Raw genomic sequence first — 17,893 nt, forward strand, 5'->3', positions numbered from 1 at the left:
TAGCGTGAACGTGTGATTAATGGTTGGCATGGACTCGGTGGGCCAAAAGACCTGTTTCCATGTGTATCTTTCAAATCAATCAAACGATACTCTGCACTAATTTATAAATGGAATGTACTGTAATTATGAACTTTATTATGCTTTTCTCATGAAATGCATTATTAAATGATTAAATATAGATAGTTTCAAATAATATAGTTTCCTTTGCCACTACTGAGCCTCATCAGACTCACTTGCGGTAGATCTTTGCCTGCGAGCTGGTGACAATGGTTGATTATACTGAATCTGACAAAGAAACCCTCTTAAAGAATTGTGTTTAAAGTGGGTAGCAATCAAAATCAAGGCACATGTAGCATATCAGCACAGCTAGCCTGTGATAATGTGTGCATTTTTTACTAGTTGCTGCAAAGTATAACCTTGGTCTTGCTGCATGCAGACACAGGCCTTACTTGCTGAGGAGTTGCAAATGGAATTGAATGTTATCCAGTCATCAGCAAACATCCCCACTTCTGACCTTATGACAGCAGGAAGATGGTTGGGCTAAGGCGAATGATCTCCAACAACCTTCTTTTGTATGAGGTACAATACCAATCATGACTTTATTTTCCTCTTCTTGCCTATTTTTCTTGAGATTTATCAGAATTCCTTGATGTCACACTTGGTCAAATGTAGCCTTGGCGTCAAGGACAGTCATTCTCATCACACCTCTGCAATTTAGCGCTTTGGTCCACATGTGGACCAAGACAATGATGAGGTCTGGAGTTGAGTGATCCTGAAGAAACTTAAACTAGGCATTAAGAAGCGTGTTATTAGTCAGTAGGTGCCACTTGGCATCACGCTTATTGTTGTCTGGTCCAAAATCCTGTGCACTTTAGCCCATTTCTTGATATCATGTGGAGTGAATCAAATTGGCTGAGGACAGTGGCGATCTCGGGAGGAGGGTTAGATGGATCATCTCCTCTGTACTTCAGCCCTGTCCCCAGCATTCACATCCTGGGTCTCACCAATGTTGAGGTTGGGGATGTCCTTACAGCCGATAAAGTACTTTTAAAAATATGACTTTCATGCATTATGAGAAATACCACAGCCGAGCTGTATCGAGAAAACATCCATAAACAGCAATGTGAAAATGATCAGACAATTCCTTCTCTCCAGAGATGCTGCCTGACCTGCTGTGTTACTCCAGCATTTTGTGAGACAATCTGTTTTAGTGTTGACCAGCAGATAAATATTGGCCAAGACACGAAGACTAACATTTCTATTGGTAATATAGTGCCATGAGATCTTATAACTACTTTAGATAGCACATGGCATAACTTTAATCCAGAAGAGCAACACTTGTTCATTACTGCTCTGATGTGTCACCCTAGATTCTTGCGTTGAGATCTATCTCACAGGCTCTATCCACTGTCCCAGATGGAAGGGACTACAAAATGTGCTTTGAATACATCCAGAACGTGGAGGGCTCACTGTTTGAAATTAACCTAGTGCCTTCCAAAGTAAAGAAATTTTAACATTTTAAAATGTAAAATATAGGAAGAATACTTATTAAGTATTTGAGAATTAAATATTTCCATCAAAATTTACTCCTAGCTTTTGCAAATGCATTGTTATAAAGGATGCATATTTTGGAATCAAACTACTTTATTCCTAAGCCGAGGACATTTTCCATCTGCAAGGCAATGGCAGCAGGGAGATGAGAGGAGTACTACCGCCACCTTAGGGCGGCACGTTGGCGCAGCGGTGGAGTTGCTGCCTTACATCGCCAGAGACCCAGGTTCGATCCTGACTACGGGTGCTTTATCATATCATATCATATCATATATATACAGCCGGAAACAGGCCTTTTCGGCCCACCAAGTCCGTGCCGCCCAGTGATCCCCGTACATTAACACTATCCTACACCCACTAGGGACAATTTTTACATTTACCCAGCCAATTAACCTACATACCTGTACGTCTTTGGAGTGTGGGAGGAAACCGAAGATCTCGGAGAAAACCCACGCAGGTCACGGGGAGAACGTACAAACTCCTTACAGTGCAGCACCCGTAGTCAGGATCGAACCTGAGTCTCCGGTGCTGCATTCGCTGTAAAGCAGCAACTCTACCGCTGCGCTACCGTGCCGCCTTTCTTTTTACAGAGTTTGTACATTCTCCCTGTGACCGCATGGATTTCCCCGGGTGATCTGGTTTCCTCCCACACTCCAAATACATATATTATTTGGCATCGGTAAAAATTGTAATTTATCCCTAGGATCGTGCTAGTGTATGGAGATCGCTGGTCGGCATGAACTCGATGGGACAAAGGACTTGTTTCCGTGCTGTATCTCTAAACTAAACTAAACTAAACCTTCTCATTCAAATTGCAGGCCATCCATCCTGACTTGGAAAAACATAGTCCTTCTTTCTTCATAACTAAGTCAGAAGCTTTCGATTTCCTATCCAAAAGCACTATGGAAATACTTTCATCACAGATCTTCGAGCAAGAATTGGAAAGTACTGTCTGCAGCCATAACATTAATAAAGCTATCAAAACAGATCCGATCTTCTCAAGTGCCTCGATTTCCTACAAATGACTCACGGATTGAAATGAAGCCAAACTAAACTATTTGACAGGGTCAGATTGGGTCAGATGTTCGTATCTGTCCTCAGTTGACAATTAAGCAAAAATTACAGCAGTTAACTCTTAAAACTGTCTCAAAAGCTGAAGGAAGCCAATGTCCATGCATGTGCAGAAAAGAGATGAATAGGTTGGCAGGGTACAAAGATGACTAATGGTGAGCAGAAGCTAATGTAAATCGTGCACTAGGACAAACCTCGGGCTGTTCTATGCTGTAAATACTATGAAATATCACTTAATTTCAGAGTAGCAGTTTATCAATAGCACTGAACAAAATATAGGTTGTTAACGGTTGATGTGGACTCAGTGGGTCAAAGGACCTGTTTCCATGCTCTATCTCTCTATGAATCAAACACCTTTTAACATTAGCTTCTCTGTCTTGGTTTCTGAATCATGCCGAAATTATGACTCATTAGCATCTGAGTAAATTGTCAGTTTAAATGAGGCATGGATACAGCATGGTCTTTTATGAATAACTCGTGTCATAGATTTTTGACCAAGCCGGCATTTTATTCAAATTGAAGTTAAATGTATATGTGTCTGTTGACAAATAATTAAGCTTTTTTAACTTTACATGAAGTTGCAACATCTTAAAGTTGCGCCCATCTTGGATAGAGTGGATGTGGAGAGGATGTTTCAACTAGTGGGAGAGTGTAGGACCAGAGGTCACAGCCTCAGAATTAAAGTGTGTTCTTTTAGGAAGGAGATGAGGAGGAATTTATTTAGTCAGAGGGTGGTGAATCTGTGGAATTCTTTGCCACAGAAGGCTGTGGAGGCCAAGTCAATGGATACTTTTTAGGCAGAGATAGATTCTTGATTTGTACAGGCGTCAGAGGTTATGGGGAGAAGGCAGGAGAATGATCAGCCATGATTGAATGGCGGAGTAGACTTGATGGGCCGAATGGCTTAATTCTACTCATATCACTTATGACCTTATGATCATCTCAATCTCCATCTAGCCCACTAGGCCCATTTTCACCTATGACCCAACACCAACCCTTCAATCCACCATTCCTCCTCTGCCTACAATCCTCTGAGCACCACACCTGGCCTGCCACTTCCCCTCAAAAGTCAGCATGGGTTGCTGGTCCATTTCATCCAAAATGACAGCACACCCCTGATCGGCCATCTCCCTAATGTCACAAAGCTCCCCAGATATTTCATGCCTTCCTCTATGAATCATCTATTATTATATGAGGGGGGTGCTGGAAACAGATACGATAATGGTGTCTCAGAAGGTTTTAGATAGATGGAGGGATATGGACTAGGGCAGGGCCAGAAAATATTAGTTTAATTTGGTACCCTGTTTGGCACACTCACCATGGTCCGTCCGATTGGCTAGTTCCTGTGCTCTATTGTTCTATGTTCTATCACCATTGAACATCAACCACTTACATCTTAGAATCATAGAGTGATACAGTGTGGAAACGGGTCCTTCGGCCCAACTTTCCCATGCCGACCAACATGCCCCATCTGCACTAGTCCCACCTGCCCACGCTTGGCCCAAAACCCTCCAAACCTATTCTATTCATGTACCTGTCCAAATGTTTCTTAAATGGTATTATATTACCTGCTTCAACTACATTTTTTTAGACTTTACTTAAGACTTTAGAGATGCAGTGCGGAAACAGGCCCTTCTGTCCACTGAGTCTGTGCCAACCAGCGATCCCCGTACATTAACACTATCCGACTCACACTAGGAACAATTTACAATTTTACTACAAACCTGTACCTCTTTGGAGTATGGGAGGAAACCAGAGCTCCTGGGGAAAACCCACGTAGGTCACGGGGAGAACGCACAAACTCCGTACAGACAGCACCAGTTGTTAGGATCGAACCCGGGTCTCTGACGCTGTAAGGCAGCAACTCTACTGCTGCGCCACCGTGCCACCCACGTTTCAAATCGCAGGATTCTCAGGAGAGGGATATGATTGCTTTGCGTGTGTTAGTTAATAATCCTTTTTTTTTAGATTGGAAACACTCATCACTTGACAGTGTGATTTGAAGATTGGATTAGCAAGTCATTTGACATTTGTAAATAACCCAAACAGACTTTCTTCAGTAAAATTGCCTTTTCCTCTACTTGGGTATAAAAAGGATAATTGTTGCTTGATATACATTATTAGGCACGGTGGCACAGTGGTGGTAGATTTGCTGCTTTACAGCGCGCGAGACCCGGGTTCAATCCTATGGGTGCTGTCTGTATGGAGTTTGTATGTCCCCCTGTGACATGCGTGGGTTTTCTCCGAGATCTTCGGTTTCCCCCCCACACTCCAAAGACGTACAGGTTTTGGTTAATTGCCTCGGTATAATTGTAAATTGTCCCTAGGGTGTGTTGGATACTGTTAGTATGCGGGGATTGCTGGTCGACACAGACTCGGTGGGCCGAAGGGCTTGTAACTGTGCTGTATCTCTAAACTAAACTAAACTAAATACAGGAAAAGGGGAAGAAATTTTATTTTAACTAAAGGGAAAAAAAATTAATTAATTGCAATGTGTTAACTGATTAAGCATTACGATGGATCCGGGTGGCAACAGAAGACTGCAGATAAACCTTGGGGGTATGGGGAGAAGGCAGGAACGGGGTACTGATTGAGAATGATCAGCCATGATCACATTGAATGGCGGTGCTGGCTCGAAGGGCCGAATGGCCTCCTCCTGCACCTATTGTCTATTGTCTACTGTCTATAGCTCTAACTCATTAAGAGAAGTAATAGCATTTATACCAGACGTTGAATACAATTCCAGCTTTTGTTTTCCCAGTATAAATTTTGAGATTTTGCTGCATTCATGCACCTATTGTCTATTGTCTATAAATGTTTCATTTAAATTAATTTGAACGACTGCATCGTGTTTGTAATCAATTCGAGGTTGTGACATCAGTGGCTTGAATAAGAAGGGTCCTGCTTCATTAATGAGATCCTGTCACTATATCATCTCTCCTGCTCACACCTATTCCTACTGGGGAGTGAACATTAATTAGGCGCAATAATTTTTTCTCAGGCCCCAGCTTCCATTTGCAATTTAATTATGCACCTCTGTCCTTTGCAGTGAGTAATATCCTCTAGGGAGGCCCTGTCAATGCTTATTGCTCGCTTTGCAGGCAGATGTTGACAGGAGTGTGCTACAGAGCTGCCAGTCACTGATGTTTGCAGGTCCCTGTTGGAATGCATGAGCTCTCAGCTGGGTTGCTGGACAATGCATTGACAATATGGTCGATCCATTAGGAAGTGAGAGCTGACATCACACTTTTGCTGCAAGCACATCTCCTGAAGAACAAACAGTGGCAATACTGAAACCAGTTTAGTTTAGTTTAGAGATACAGTGCGGAAACAGGCCCTTCGGCCCCACCGAGTCCGCACCAACCTGCGATCCTCGCACGCTAACACTACCCCACACACACTGGGGATAATTTACATTTATGCCAAGCCAATGAACCTACACACATGTACGACTTTAGAGCGCGGGAGGAAACAGAAGATCTCGGAGAAAACCCACGCAGGTCACGGGGAGAACGTACAAACTCCATACAGACAGCACTCATAGTCAGGATCCAACCAGGGTCACTGGCGCTGCAAGGCAGTAGCTCTACCGATATGCCACCGGGCCGCCCTCATTTCCTCACCCCATTCACCAAACCAGAAAGAAAGGTAATGAAATGTTGTACTGCATGCACTATGTCTCTTGGCCGTTGTTTCCTAACAGTTGAGGCCATTTTGCCTCAGGCATAGGAAGCTTTGTGCCTTTCTGTGTTCTCCCTAGCATATTGGCTCTACTCCCCCATTGACAGAACATAGAAATTTGGCTCTGCTGCTAATGTTTCTATTGTTCACTGTCCAAATTGGAAGGAAATAATTATTTTTAGAAGGGGAGATGATAACTGGAATTCACGTTGATAATTTTATAATATCTTAACCACTGGAACACTGCAGCAGCCTGACATCGTATTTTATCTGTGTCAAGCTGAATAAATTAACTGCCTCGGGGATTGTACCTCCCAAAGGTGTTTGATTTTATGACAGGTCTACCTATAATTATAGATGGATGTGGTATTTTGAAATTAAGGATGGACTTGTTCATGAAATGTTTATCGAAAGGATGTAGTACATATTCACCAGCTTCCCTTTCATACATTCACATAAAAACAATTGCTACTACACTGGAAAGCTGTTTCAGTCGAAAAGACACAAAGTGCTGGAGTGACTCGGCAGGTCAGGTTCTCTGGAGGACATGGACAGGTGACGTTTAGGAATGTGACCCTTCTTCAGACTTTGTTCAGACCCAACTGAAGAAGGGTGGGCTACCTCACTGGAGACATTACCTCGCTGGAGTCCCTTGGACTACCTTTGATCAGACGTTACTAGCTTTCTCTTGCACTAAACGTTATTCACATTATTCTCTTGAGCATGTATCTGTACACTGTGGATGGCTCAATTGTAATCATGCATTGTCTTTCTGCTGACTGGTTAGCACACAACAAAAAGACTTTCACTGCGCCTCGGTACACCTGACAATAAACTAAACTCAACTTAAGGCTCCCATCCGAAAACATCGCCTATCCATGTTCTCCACAGATGCTGCCTGACCTGTTGAGTTTCTCCAGCCCTGTGTGTCCTTTTGTGCAAGCCGGCATCTGCAGTTCCTTGCTTCTACAGCTACTTTAGTCCGAGATGTTATGTGCTTTGCATGGAAAACCTTTTCCTTGCTATTAATGGTCATAAGGTGATAGGAGTAGAATTAGGTCATTCGGCCCAGCATGTCTACTCCGCCTTTCAACCATGGCTGATCTATCTCTCGCTCCTAACTCCATTCTCCTGCCTTCTCCCCATTACCTCTGACACCTGTACTAATCAAGAATCTATCTATCTCTGCCTTAAAAATATCCACTGACGGCCTCCACAGCGTTCTGTGGCGAGGAATTCCACAGATTCACCACCCTCTGACTAAAGAAATTTCTCGTCATCTCCTTCCTAAAAGAACGTTATTTAATTCCGAGGCTATGACCTCTAGTACCAGACTCTCCCACTAGTGGAAATATCCTCTCCACATCCACTCTATCCAAGCCTTTCACTATTCTGTATGTTTCAATGAGGTCCCCCCTCATCCTTCTAAACTCCAGCGAGTACAGGCCAGTGGCGACAAACGCTCATCATAGGTTAACCTGCTCATTCCTGGGATCATTCTTGTAAACCTCCGCAGGACCCTCTCCAGGGCCAGCACATTCCTCCTCAGATATGGTGCCCAAAATTGCTCACATTATTCCGAATGTTATTTAGTTTCATTGCTGGCCTATAAATTATGAAGCTATTCTTCTTGCAAAGGATTCCTTGTTCCATGAGCTTTTACAGTGATGCATTTTTGACTGGTTCCACCATGTCGGGCTACATACCAACACTTCTTGAGCACGTCAGAGCCAAACAGGTGGATATTGTAAGTCATTTTGGTAGGCTGCGTCCAATTTACTGTTGAACACTACTTCGCAGAAGATAACACTCAATGAAAAATAGGCAAAGTACTCTCAGGTTTGCTGATAGTTTATAAGAACATGAATGAATAAATAGCCTTTATTGTCATCCAAAAAAAAACAAGTCTTTTGGACGACATTTCATTACCCACAGTCCAACAATAAGAGCAATAAAAATAAGCAATAATACACACAATCACAAATCACCTGCGCTAAGATCTAGAAAATGAATAAGGAATATCATCACTTGAGCCTGCACCATCTTTTCAAAAAATTATTGCTGGATTGAGTCCCACTATCCTTGATCCCCCTGCGATCCCTATATCTACCTATTTCAACTACTTGGCATAATCTCCTCAAGATTACCGCTTGCTTGAAGACGTTAGTTTAATCAAAGTAGGATTGTATTGAAGCAATTGGCGATTGACAAATATAATTATAACATGACCACAGTTCCTAGCAACAGTAAACAGGCCTAAAACTTTGGCCTAAAATTATCATCCAATTTCGTTCAAGATTGGACTGTAGTTCAAATGGCTATTCTCATCTCTGGAGAGGCTGCTTTACCATAACTGGAACAGTCCCCGTGTGAATGAAAACCTAGGCTAAACTGTGAGATGATACCGAACCTTGCAGACCAAATGCGTGGATCTGAAGTCTATGTATTCTGATGGGCTCTCTGACAAAGGGCAGCTGAACTGTTGGTTTACAATAAAGGTGCTTGCTTCTGAATGATAATCGTAACAAAAAGACTCAAGGTATATGAGAAAGATTAAGCCACAATTCCCTCACTATTAAAAAACCTCCTTGCCCTCGTTCTTTAAGCCAAATATTTTGAAGCTTTCTCAACTGAGCCAAAACTCAAAAGTTTGCTGACACCCAAAAATAAACCAACCCAGGGTCAGGCCTGTGGTAGATAGAAACTAGGGAGGAATATTGGAAATATAATATAACTGCTGCTCTGGTCACTGATTGTAGCTGAACATTGACAAATGATCCTCAATTTTAGTTTCTGCCATGACCAGGGCTATTTTTTTCTATATTTGAATTTTTTAAATATCGATGTCTTGTCATATGCTTAATGCATGTTTTGCAAGCACTTTCAATTGTCTGAGATACTAATTTAAGAAGAAAATAATGCCGTGTTATAATAACATGATATTCCTGGAGAAATTATTGCTGAGTTTGTGTTTATAAAATCATTATATCATGGTTCCAACCATGTGAAAACCAAAACCTTCTAGGCTATTGCTGCCCAAATCTGGATAACCCAGGCTTTCATAAGTAATATTACCCATCTTCTGGCTTGGCTAAAAAAGCTTAGCTTACGTGGCATTTTCATTTTTCTTTGTTGGGCAACAGCAGAAATTTGGCAAGTAAAGACTAGGGAGGTCTTTACCTAAATGCCCATTTAGATCATTAAATCAAATCAACCTAAATCAAATTAGATCATTAAATCAACCTAAATGCCCATTAAATGTATCATCCCAACTCACTAACTAAACAGTGTCAGTTAAGAGCTTGTTAGACACCAATGGTTAAACAAGCTTAACAATCACAGGCATCACTGTGGCACAACGGTAGAGTTGCTGCCTTACAGCGCCAGAGACCCGATTTCCATCCTGATTACAGGTGCTTGTCTGTACGGAGTTTGTAAGTTCTCTCTGTGACCTGCATGGGTTTTCTCTGAGATCTTCGGTTTCTTCCCACATTCCAAAGACGTACGGGTTTGTGGGTTAATTGGCTTGGTATAAATGTAAATTATCCCTAGTGTGTGTAGGATAGTGTTAATGTGTGGGGATCGCTGGTCGGTGGGCCAATGGGCCTGTTTCCATGCAGTATTTCTAAACTAAACTAAATAGAAACACAACCTTGAGATAATTAATCACAGCCTGTTAAATAACAAAATGTCTATCGTGTAGCACCAACAGCATTAACTTAAGGTTTATAGATGAGAGAAGGAAACATGGATCTAGCAACGGTTTTAACAGCCAATGAAAAGTGCATTTGTACCCCTTCCCATCAATGACTCAGTAAAGGAAGGTGTCTATGAATTTTCCATGCAGTCATCAATACACAAAACAGACTGGCCAACCACACTAGGCCAATTATGCTACATCAACAGCAAACATACTATCAAGAGTTTTTTCTTGCCTCTAAATAAACCAGCTGATAACTTGTCCCAGTACGTTCAGCTATATTGAGGTAACGTCGTCAAATATGCCAGTTCTGGTCAATGTCTACGCACTTCAGTGTCTCAATTTACACTTGCAAAAAATGGTGCTTTAAAATGCTCTGCCACATGTGGAAGTGACTCACCTCTGCACAAAAGCTCAATTATATCAGCCACTGCTTCTACCTCAGCAACAGTTCACGGTAATGGCTTACTGCAGAAAACTTTCAAATATTTCTGCCAGTTCACCAACGACACTTGGCTGCAAGCTTAAAACATTTCTTGGGATGCACCCAGGAAAAAGATTTGAAAGCAAAGTAGCTTTTTTTTTTACAATGCCTTATATAGTCAAACAAAGCTAATAATTCAAACGGCAAAGCACACAATGTCAGCATTTCGTATGAAAGTGTGTTCTAAATTTGTTGGCCAATTTTTTAGTAATTGGAATCATTTGATGATTTGACGTACAATGAAAAGCCCCTTTTTTTAGCCACATGCTGCAACTGTGACATTGTCATTTCATTAGAGAATAAAACTACGTCTTTTAATTTGGAAATCATTAGTTTGTTTATCAGATTGTGGAATTAACTGCTATGGAGACTAGTATGATTCATGTTAATGATACTGAACTCAAGCCACATTTCTCTATCTGCAATGAACATTTCTGTATTTGCAATGGATTCAGAAAGTCCAGCCTGTCTCCTTTGGGAGATGTACCAGTTCTTGATGCATCAATATCTGAACGCAATCTAAAAATTAATTCCTCTCCATTTGGTAACCTAGATTTCTGATCAGACAAAATAATATCTAAACCAAAGGTTGGGATTACATGAACTCATTTCCTTGGTTACAGTGGTCTGGTGATTGCTGTATAAATGGGTTTTTTCATATTATAAATTATATTGTGTGCTCCTTTTTATTGGATGCCTTAAGTCCTAGTGCAGTGGTTTAACTGGCAATACCGATTTCTCAATAATTATATTTTACAGTAACAACCCTAGAACAGAATCTTGTAGTTAGTCCACAATGCATGTGGATTAACTCCCTCAGGAAGGTTCCACCTGATAGGTATAAAAGTGAACAAATCTATCAAGAACTAACCAGGGGGCTTCCATCAGTCCAGTGGAAATCCTGTTCGAACATTTTGTCATTTAGACCAATCCATTGGTAGTCCTGGCCAATACCTATGGGGCAAACAAAATAAGGAAGGATGTATTTAATACCAAACTCATGTAAGACAATGATTTATCTCGTAAAACAGAAAGTTTGTGTATGTGTGTGTATATAAATATATATATGTATATGCACACACACATTTATTTATTTCCTGTACTACTGATCTTGAATGGAATGCTAATTACTAGATTCTTGTGCCCAATGTTCCTGGGATATCAATTTCACTATAGCTTCATGATTTATTTTCATTCACTTTTCTCGTCTTCTCAGGGTTAAAACTCCTTACTAATCATCACAATTGCGCTACTTTATTTATTTCACATTTCTAAGTATTAGGGCTTCCTCAATCTGTTATTCACATGTTGTTATCAGGTTATTCTAACTCTTATAAGCACACAACATCAGTACATATTAATTGTGTTATTCACAAACTCTCAGCAAGCCTGTGTTAAACAGGTTTTGTAATCACCCCACCTTGTCAAAGTCTTATCGAATTAGATTACTTAGACATTACTACATCCACATTTTTTACGTTATACCTGTATTAAAGCTGCTCTTAATATTTTCTTTTAGAGATACAGCATGGTAATAGGTCCTTCGGCCCATCAAATCTATGCCAACCACCAATGGCCCCATCACACTAGTTGCATGTTATCCCACCTACACATCTACTCCTTACACATTAGGGGTAATTTAATATAGGTCAATTAACCTACAAAATCGCACATGTTTGCAATGTAGAAGGAAACCAGAGCACCCAGAGAAAACCCACACTGTTTGATTTCTGTCCGCCTCAGTTATTAAACAAATTACAACAGTACATAATTGTAAGGGGTCGAATTTTTAATAAAAGACTTTAATTATGCATATGTATCCATTATTTCACTGACATACAAATTTGTGGTATCTCTCATGTTTCTTCTCTCAAAGCCACATGCTCACCAAAAGTTGCATTGATTGAATTGAATTGCTTGATTGAAAAATACAGCATGGAAGCAGGCCCTGCGGCTCACCGAGTCCATGCCGACCATCAGCGACCCGTTCACACTATTTCTGTGTTATCGCACTTTCATATCCCCTCCCAGCACACTAGGGGCAATTTACAGAGTCAAATTAACATACTAAACCCTTTGGGATATGGATGGAAACCGGAGCACCCGGAGGAAACCCACACGCACAAGGAGAACCTGCACATTCCACACAGACACCACCTGAGATCAGGATTGAACCTGGGTCTTTGGCACTGTGAGGCAACGGTTCTACCAGCCGCATCACTGCTATCAGCCTATTGTAACTAAGGTTACATTTCTTAAGAATGTTATTTATGAAATAACTGATGTACTCATGCAATTTTCCGTGAAATTTCAACCCTCCCACATTCGCAATGAAACACAAAAATATTCTCCCAAAGACAAGGCCTGGTTAATTTCTCCATGTGAAATGCATTCAAATCCTCTGATGATTTGAGTCAGAGCTGCTGACTACTCAGATGAGTTCAACTCAATGGGTTTGAGCTTTGTCAGTTCTGCACTGCTACCAGATGGAACATATGGTGCAAGTGTGATGCTCCATCTGAGGGACTAAAGATCAATGACATGATCCATCCGGCCCAACTTCAATCACACATCCTGCTGGCTAACAAAGGTGTTGCAGTGACAGCAGACAAGAGGAAGGCAGTGACCCATATCAGCTTAACTGTATGATGGAAGGTGAATTTTGCAGCTGGTTGTTCTCTTTAAAAATATGAATCCTTACAAAGATGAACAACTGTAAGATAGTTACAGTTACAGTACACAGATACAGATCTGTGAGACAGCTTTACATGGGGCAACCCTCTATCCTCTCCTTTACATTTGAACCCTATCAAGACCAAGACCTTGATTGCAGTTTACTTGTGCATGAAAGTCAAGACAATTTCGTACCCTAAAAAAATGGTTATATTTTCTCTCATTGCTCGTTTATCTTGTCGGGATTAAAACCAAAACAAATTTTTCACACAGAGAGTGGTGAATCTGTGGAATTCTCTGCCACAGAAGGTAGTTGAGGCCAGTTCATTGGCTATATTTAAGAGGGAGTTAGATGTGGCCCTTGTGGCTAAAGGGATCAGGGGGTATGGAGAGAAGGCAGATACAGGATACTGAGCTGGATGATCAGCCATGATCATATTGAATGGCGGTGCAGGCTCGAAGGGCCGAATGGCCTACTCCTATTTTCTAATTTTTAAATGACAAATAATTCTAAATATCTATCGTGCATGAAGAAGAGGATCAATTTTTGCATAAAATACCCCAGATCATTCTCATTCTTCCTGTTGTTAATCAATCTGCTAAATATATTCCTTTATTATTTATACTACTGAAGACCTGAAATTTCCAGAACTGATGCTCCAACTGTTTAAATTGTGTCTCTTGCTCTGCTATATAATACAAGGAAACCAGGGATTCTTGGACCCTTTAGCCTCATATTTATTTTGGGAAAATTGCTAGTGTCGATAATTAGGCAGGGAGGCACTGAACACCTTCAACATTTTCAGCAGGTCAGGCAGAGCCAGTAAGAACTTGTAAAAAGTATGTGACTGAATGCTTGGCAAACTTGTTTCGTGTTTTTAAAGAGGTACCTAAAATAATGGAGACGGTCTCTGTAAATTTCATTTAGCAGGCACTTGATAAGGCCCCTCAATCCAGATTTTTATTTAAAGTAGTAATGTGTGGAAATTATTGGTAGAGTAAAAAAATTGGAAGTGGCAAGAGAAAGAGAAGAAGGTTAATGGGCAGGAAGGAACTGCAGATGCTGGTTTAAACTTAAGATAGATACAAAATGCTGGAGTAACTCAGCAGGACAGGCAGCAACTCTGGAGAGAAGGAATGGGTGCCGTTTCGGGTCGAGACCCTTCTGCTATTACCCTCCCGAGGATAATGGGCAGATCAGCAAGACATGAACAGCAGTAGCAGTGACTGCAAGACTCATGTTGGGGTCAAATTTTATTTATGATTTTTTTTTTAAACAGCTTAGGTGATGGGGGGGAAAGGATAGAAACCAATGTTGCTGATTACAAATGTAGGTGATGTGGTACACAGTGCAGACAGAAACTGCAATTTTAATATGTTTATTAATGGTAATAAAATGTAATGTGAGCTTTTCCACTTTGGTGTTAAAAGGGTTGGAATTGGCAATACTAAAATGCTAGAGGCAATATGTGGGTGGAGAGATGAAGGGTCTATGTACACGGATCATTAAAATGTCATGGGCAGGTGCAGTATGTAAATAGAAAGACTAATGGAATGCTTGACTTTTATATCTAGGACTAAACCACTGGGGATTGAAATTATCCTGCAGTAGTGCAAAGCTCTCATTAGACCACACCAAGAATCTCGTGAGCAGTTCCAAGCAAAATCTTAGGGAAGATAAATTGGCTTTGGAAAAAAAATGTAACAAAATAACTCACTGCCTGTAAGAGGGGTCGAGAGAAAAGTTAATCAGGGCTTTCAAAACAAAATTGGATAGGCACGAGAAGAAATAATATGCGGGCAGTTGAGGTTAGAGAGGGGAAGTGGAATTGGCAGGTTTGCTTAACAAAGAGCTGATATAGCTTAGTTCTGTGATTTTAACCCTTTGATTAGAAGGGATTACATAAACTAGCATTGGATTCTCTGAAATATTGGCGTTCAACGCATGCAAGGCATTAAGCTTAAGATATCAATTCGATAGATTTCAACTATCTTTGCGCTTTGTAAAGCAAACCTATCAATTCCAATTTCCCCTCTCCATCCTTCATGGTTGGAGAGGCCATGACTAGCCGATGTAGTTTAAAAATTGGACCCAGGCCTTTCAAGAGTAAACATGGGAAACACTTCTACATTCAAAGTATGGTAGACATTTGGAACTCCATTCCTCAGAATGGAAATGATGCCTGGTCATTTATTAACTTTGAGTTTGAGAACATAGACTTTAGTTCAGTTGATCATGTGCAAGTAGGTCACAGATTAGCCATGACAATCCAAAATACGAGAAGAAGTTTTAGAAGCTAAATATACGGTCCTACCATTTGTAAAACTAAACTTTTATTTCAATTTGCTCTTTCCTATCATGAACATTCAAAATCAGTTGATCTGATTCCTCCAATTACGTGTACTAACATCTGAATTCATGGTTTGGAAATCTCCATTTGTGCATTCACTTATTGTATGACTTATGCTAGAGGGTGAAAATACTCTCAAGCTCACCAATGCATTACGCATAGGAAGAATTGAGTATAGAAGTTGGGAGGTCATGTTGCAGTTGTATAAGACGTTGGTGAGACCGCATTTAGAGTGTGTTCAGTTCTGGGCACCATGTTATAGGAAAGATATAATCAAGTTTGAAAGGGTTCAGAGAAGATTTACGAGGGTGTTGCCGGACTAAAGGGTCTGAGTTATAGGGAGAGGTTGAGTAGGCTGGGTCTTTATTGCTTGGGGGTGATTTTATTGAGGTGTATAAAATCATGAGAGGAATAGATCGGGTGGATGCGCAGAATCTCTTGCCCAGAGTAGGGGAATCGAGGACCAGAGGACATAGGTTCAAGGTGAAGGGGAAAAGATTTAATATAGGAATCTGAGGAGTAACATTTTCACACAAAGGGTGGTGGGTGTATGGAACAAGTTGTCAGAGGAGGTGTTGAGGCTGGGACAATCCCAACGCTGAAGAAGCAGCTAGACAGGTACATGGATTGGACAGGTTTGGAGGGATACAGACCCAATGCGGGCAGGTGGGATTAGTGTAGCTGGGACATGTTGGCCGGTGTGGGCAAGTTGGGCCAAAGGGCCTGCTTCCACACTGTATCACCCCATGACTCTATAACTGTTTCTGAATAGTCAAAAGTACGTACGGTTCACGAAAAGTTGCTCCTCGTGTGTAAGTATGCTGGACAGGTGAGCCCCCTGCAGACGACATTCCTTCTCCGCATCCTCCCAGGTCCGTCGGTGGCCAAAGTATTTGTAGCAATGTCCTTGGAATTTGTGCCATCCAAAATCACAGTCCTCCGTATCTGGCAATCAAATCAACAGATCCATAAATTCACTGGACACTGCATTGCCAATCTTTCCTCGTTATGTAAAGACGCAGAGAACGCTCTTTTAAATGAGTAACATTTGTGGTAACATGCTTGAAGGAATCACACAACCGTCCAATACTGAAATAAGGTTAAGGTGGTGAAATTAAAATAATTCTATTTCCTCAAATAGCCCACAGTCTTCTACAGCCGTGGTCAGATGTCAACGGAAGCTCAGTCTTCTGGCAAAAAAAGACACAAAGTACTAGAGTAATTCAACACAACAGGCAGTATCTCTGCAGGACATGGAAAGGCAATTATTTGGGTCAGGGCCCTTCTTTAGACTGAAGAATGGTTCCGTCCTGAAACATCACCTATCAATATTCTCCAGATATGCTGCCTTACACGTTGAGTTATGCCAGCAATTTTGGGTCTTTTCTTGTAAACTGGCATCTGCAAGTTTTTGTGTCTACTGTCTTCCGGTAGTCAGGAGAACTCTGCATTTGAAAAAAAAACAGCAAGGGGAAAACTGGCATTTGAGATAGAGCATGATCCATTTCTAAGTTCCACCATAAAATTATGGTTTGCTCATTATTTATCACAATCAACTTTAGCCAATGCAGTTAAAATATTCATTTAGGTCATTGGCATCAATTTCAAATTCAGATTTGTATGAGTACCTGGGCCAGCGAGGAGGAACACGAGCCAAAGCATTGTAGAAGCAATACAGAAATCCTTTTATCATGTCTGTGATAATGGGGGAGTCATCAGGGTAAATGATCTAATCTGCCTCTTTTGAGCATCTAACTGCAAGTTTCTCTTGTTAACTTTTTCAAGGCAAAGTTCCCAACAAAACTTAAATTTTTGTGATATCCAACCAACAACTAGAGAGCAGTCCTGAACTACGATCTACCTCTTTGGAGACCCTCGGACTACCTTTGATCGAACTTTACTGGACTTTAACTTGCACTAAACGTTATTCATGTTATTCCCTTTGTCATATGTCTGTACACCGTGAAGTCTCAATTGTAATCATGTATTGTCTTTCTGCTGACTGGTTAGAATTCAACAAAAACTTTTCACTGTACCTCGGTACACGTGATAATACACTAAACTACATCAAATCAATATCCAATGCAATGCACAGATTGAACAACAGGAGTAGATTCGGCTTCCATTGGGAGTGAAACCTGTGCTCTGGATCTGACTCATGTGCCGGCAACTGGTGTTTGGCATACAATCGGCACAACCGGCTTTACACACGGTTACTGCTGAAAATCTACCTCTTCATTCATGTTCAAGTCGTGAGCTGCACTTCCAGTAAAGTAAGCTTATGTTAAAAAAAAAAACCTGCAAATTAAGAGAGGGTTTTAATAAAAAAATAAATCTGTTTCCAAGCTGTAATAAAGTTGAAATAAATATCAAAGCTGGCAG

At 41.0% G+C, this 17,893-nt stretch overlaps 1 protein-coding gene across 1 annotated transcript in view; it reads right to left on the reverse strand.

Annotated features, from left to right (window-relative positions):
* The window catches only part of LOC144592138 (uncharacterized), a 59,536-nt gene that overhangs the window by 14,504 nt on the left and 27,139 nt on the right, over positions 1-17,893 (reverse strand). Inside the window, exons 4-5 of the mRNA XM_078396545.1 lie at positions 16,298-16,456; positions 11,359-11,441 (exon numbers count right to left, since the gene is read on the reverse strand). Of these exons, the coding sequence (XP_078252671.1) occupies positions 11,359-11,441; positions 16,298-16,456 (242 nt within the window). The remainder of the gene's footprint in view (positions 1-11,358; positions 11,442-16,297; positions 16,457-17,893) is intronic.

Source organism: Rhinoraja longicauda, chromosome 3 (assembly GCF_053455715.1).
Source record: "Rhinoraja longicauda isolate Sanriku21f chromosome 3, sRhiLon1.1, whole genome shotgun sequence".
Classification (NCBI taxonomy): Eukaryota; Metazoa; Chordata; class Chondrichthyes; order Rajiformes; family Arhynchobatidae; genus Rhinoraja; species Rhinoraja longicauda.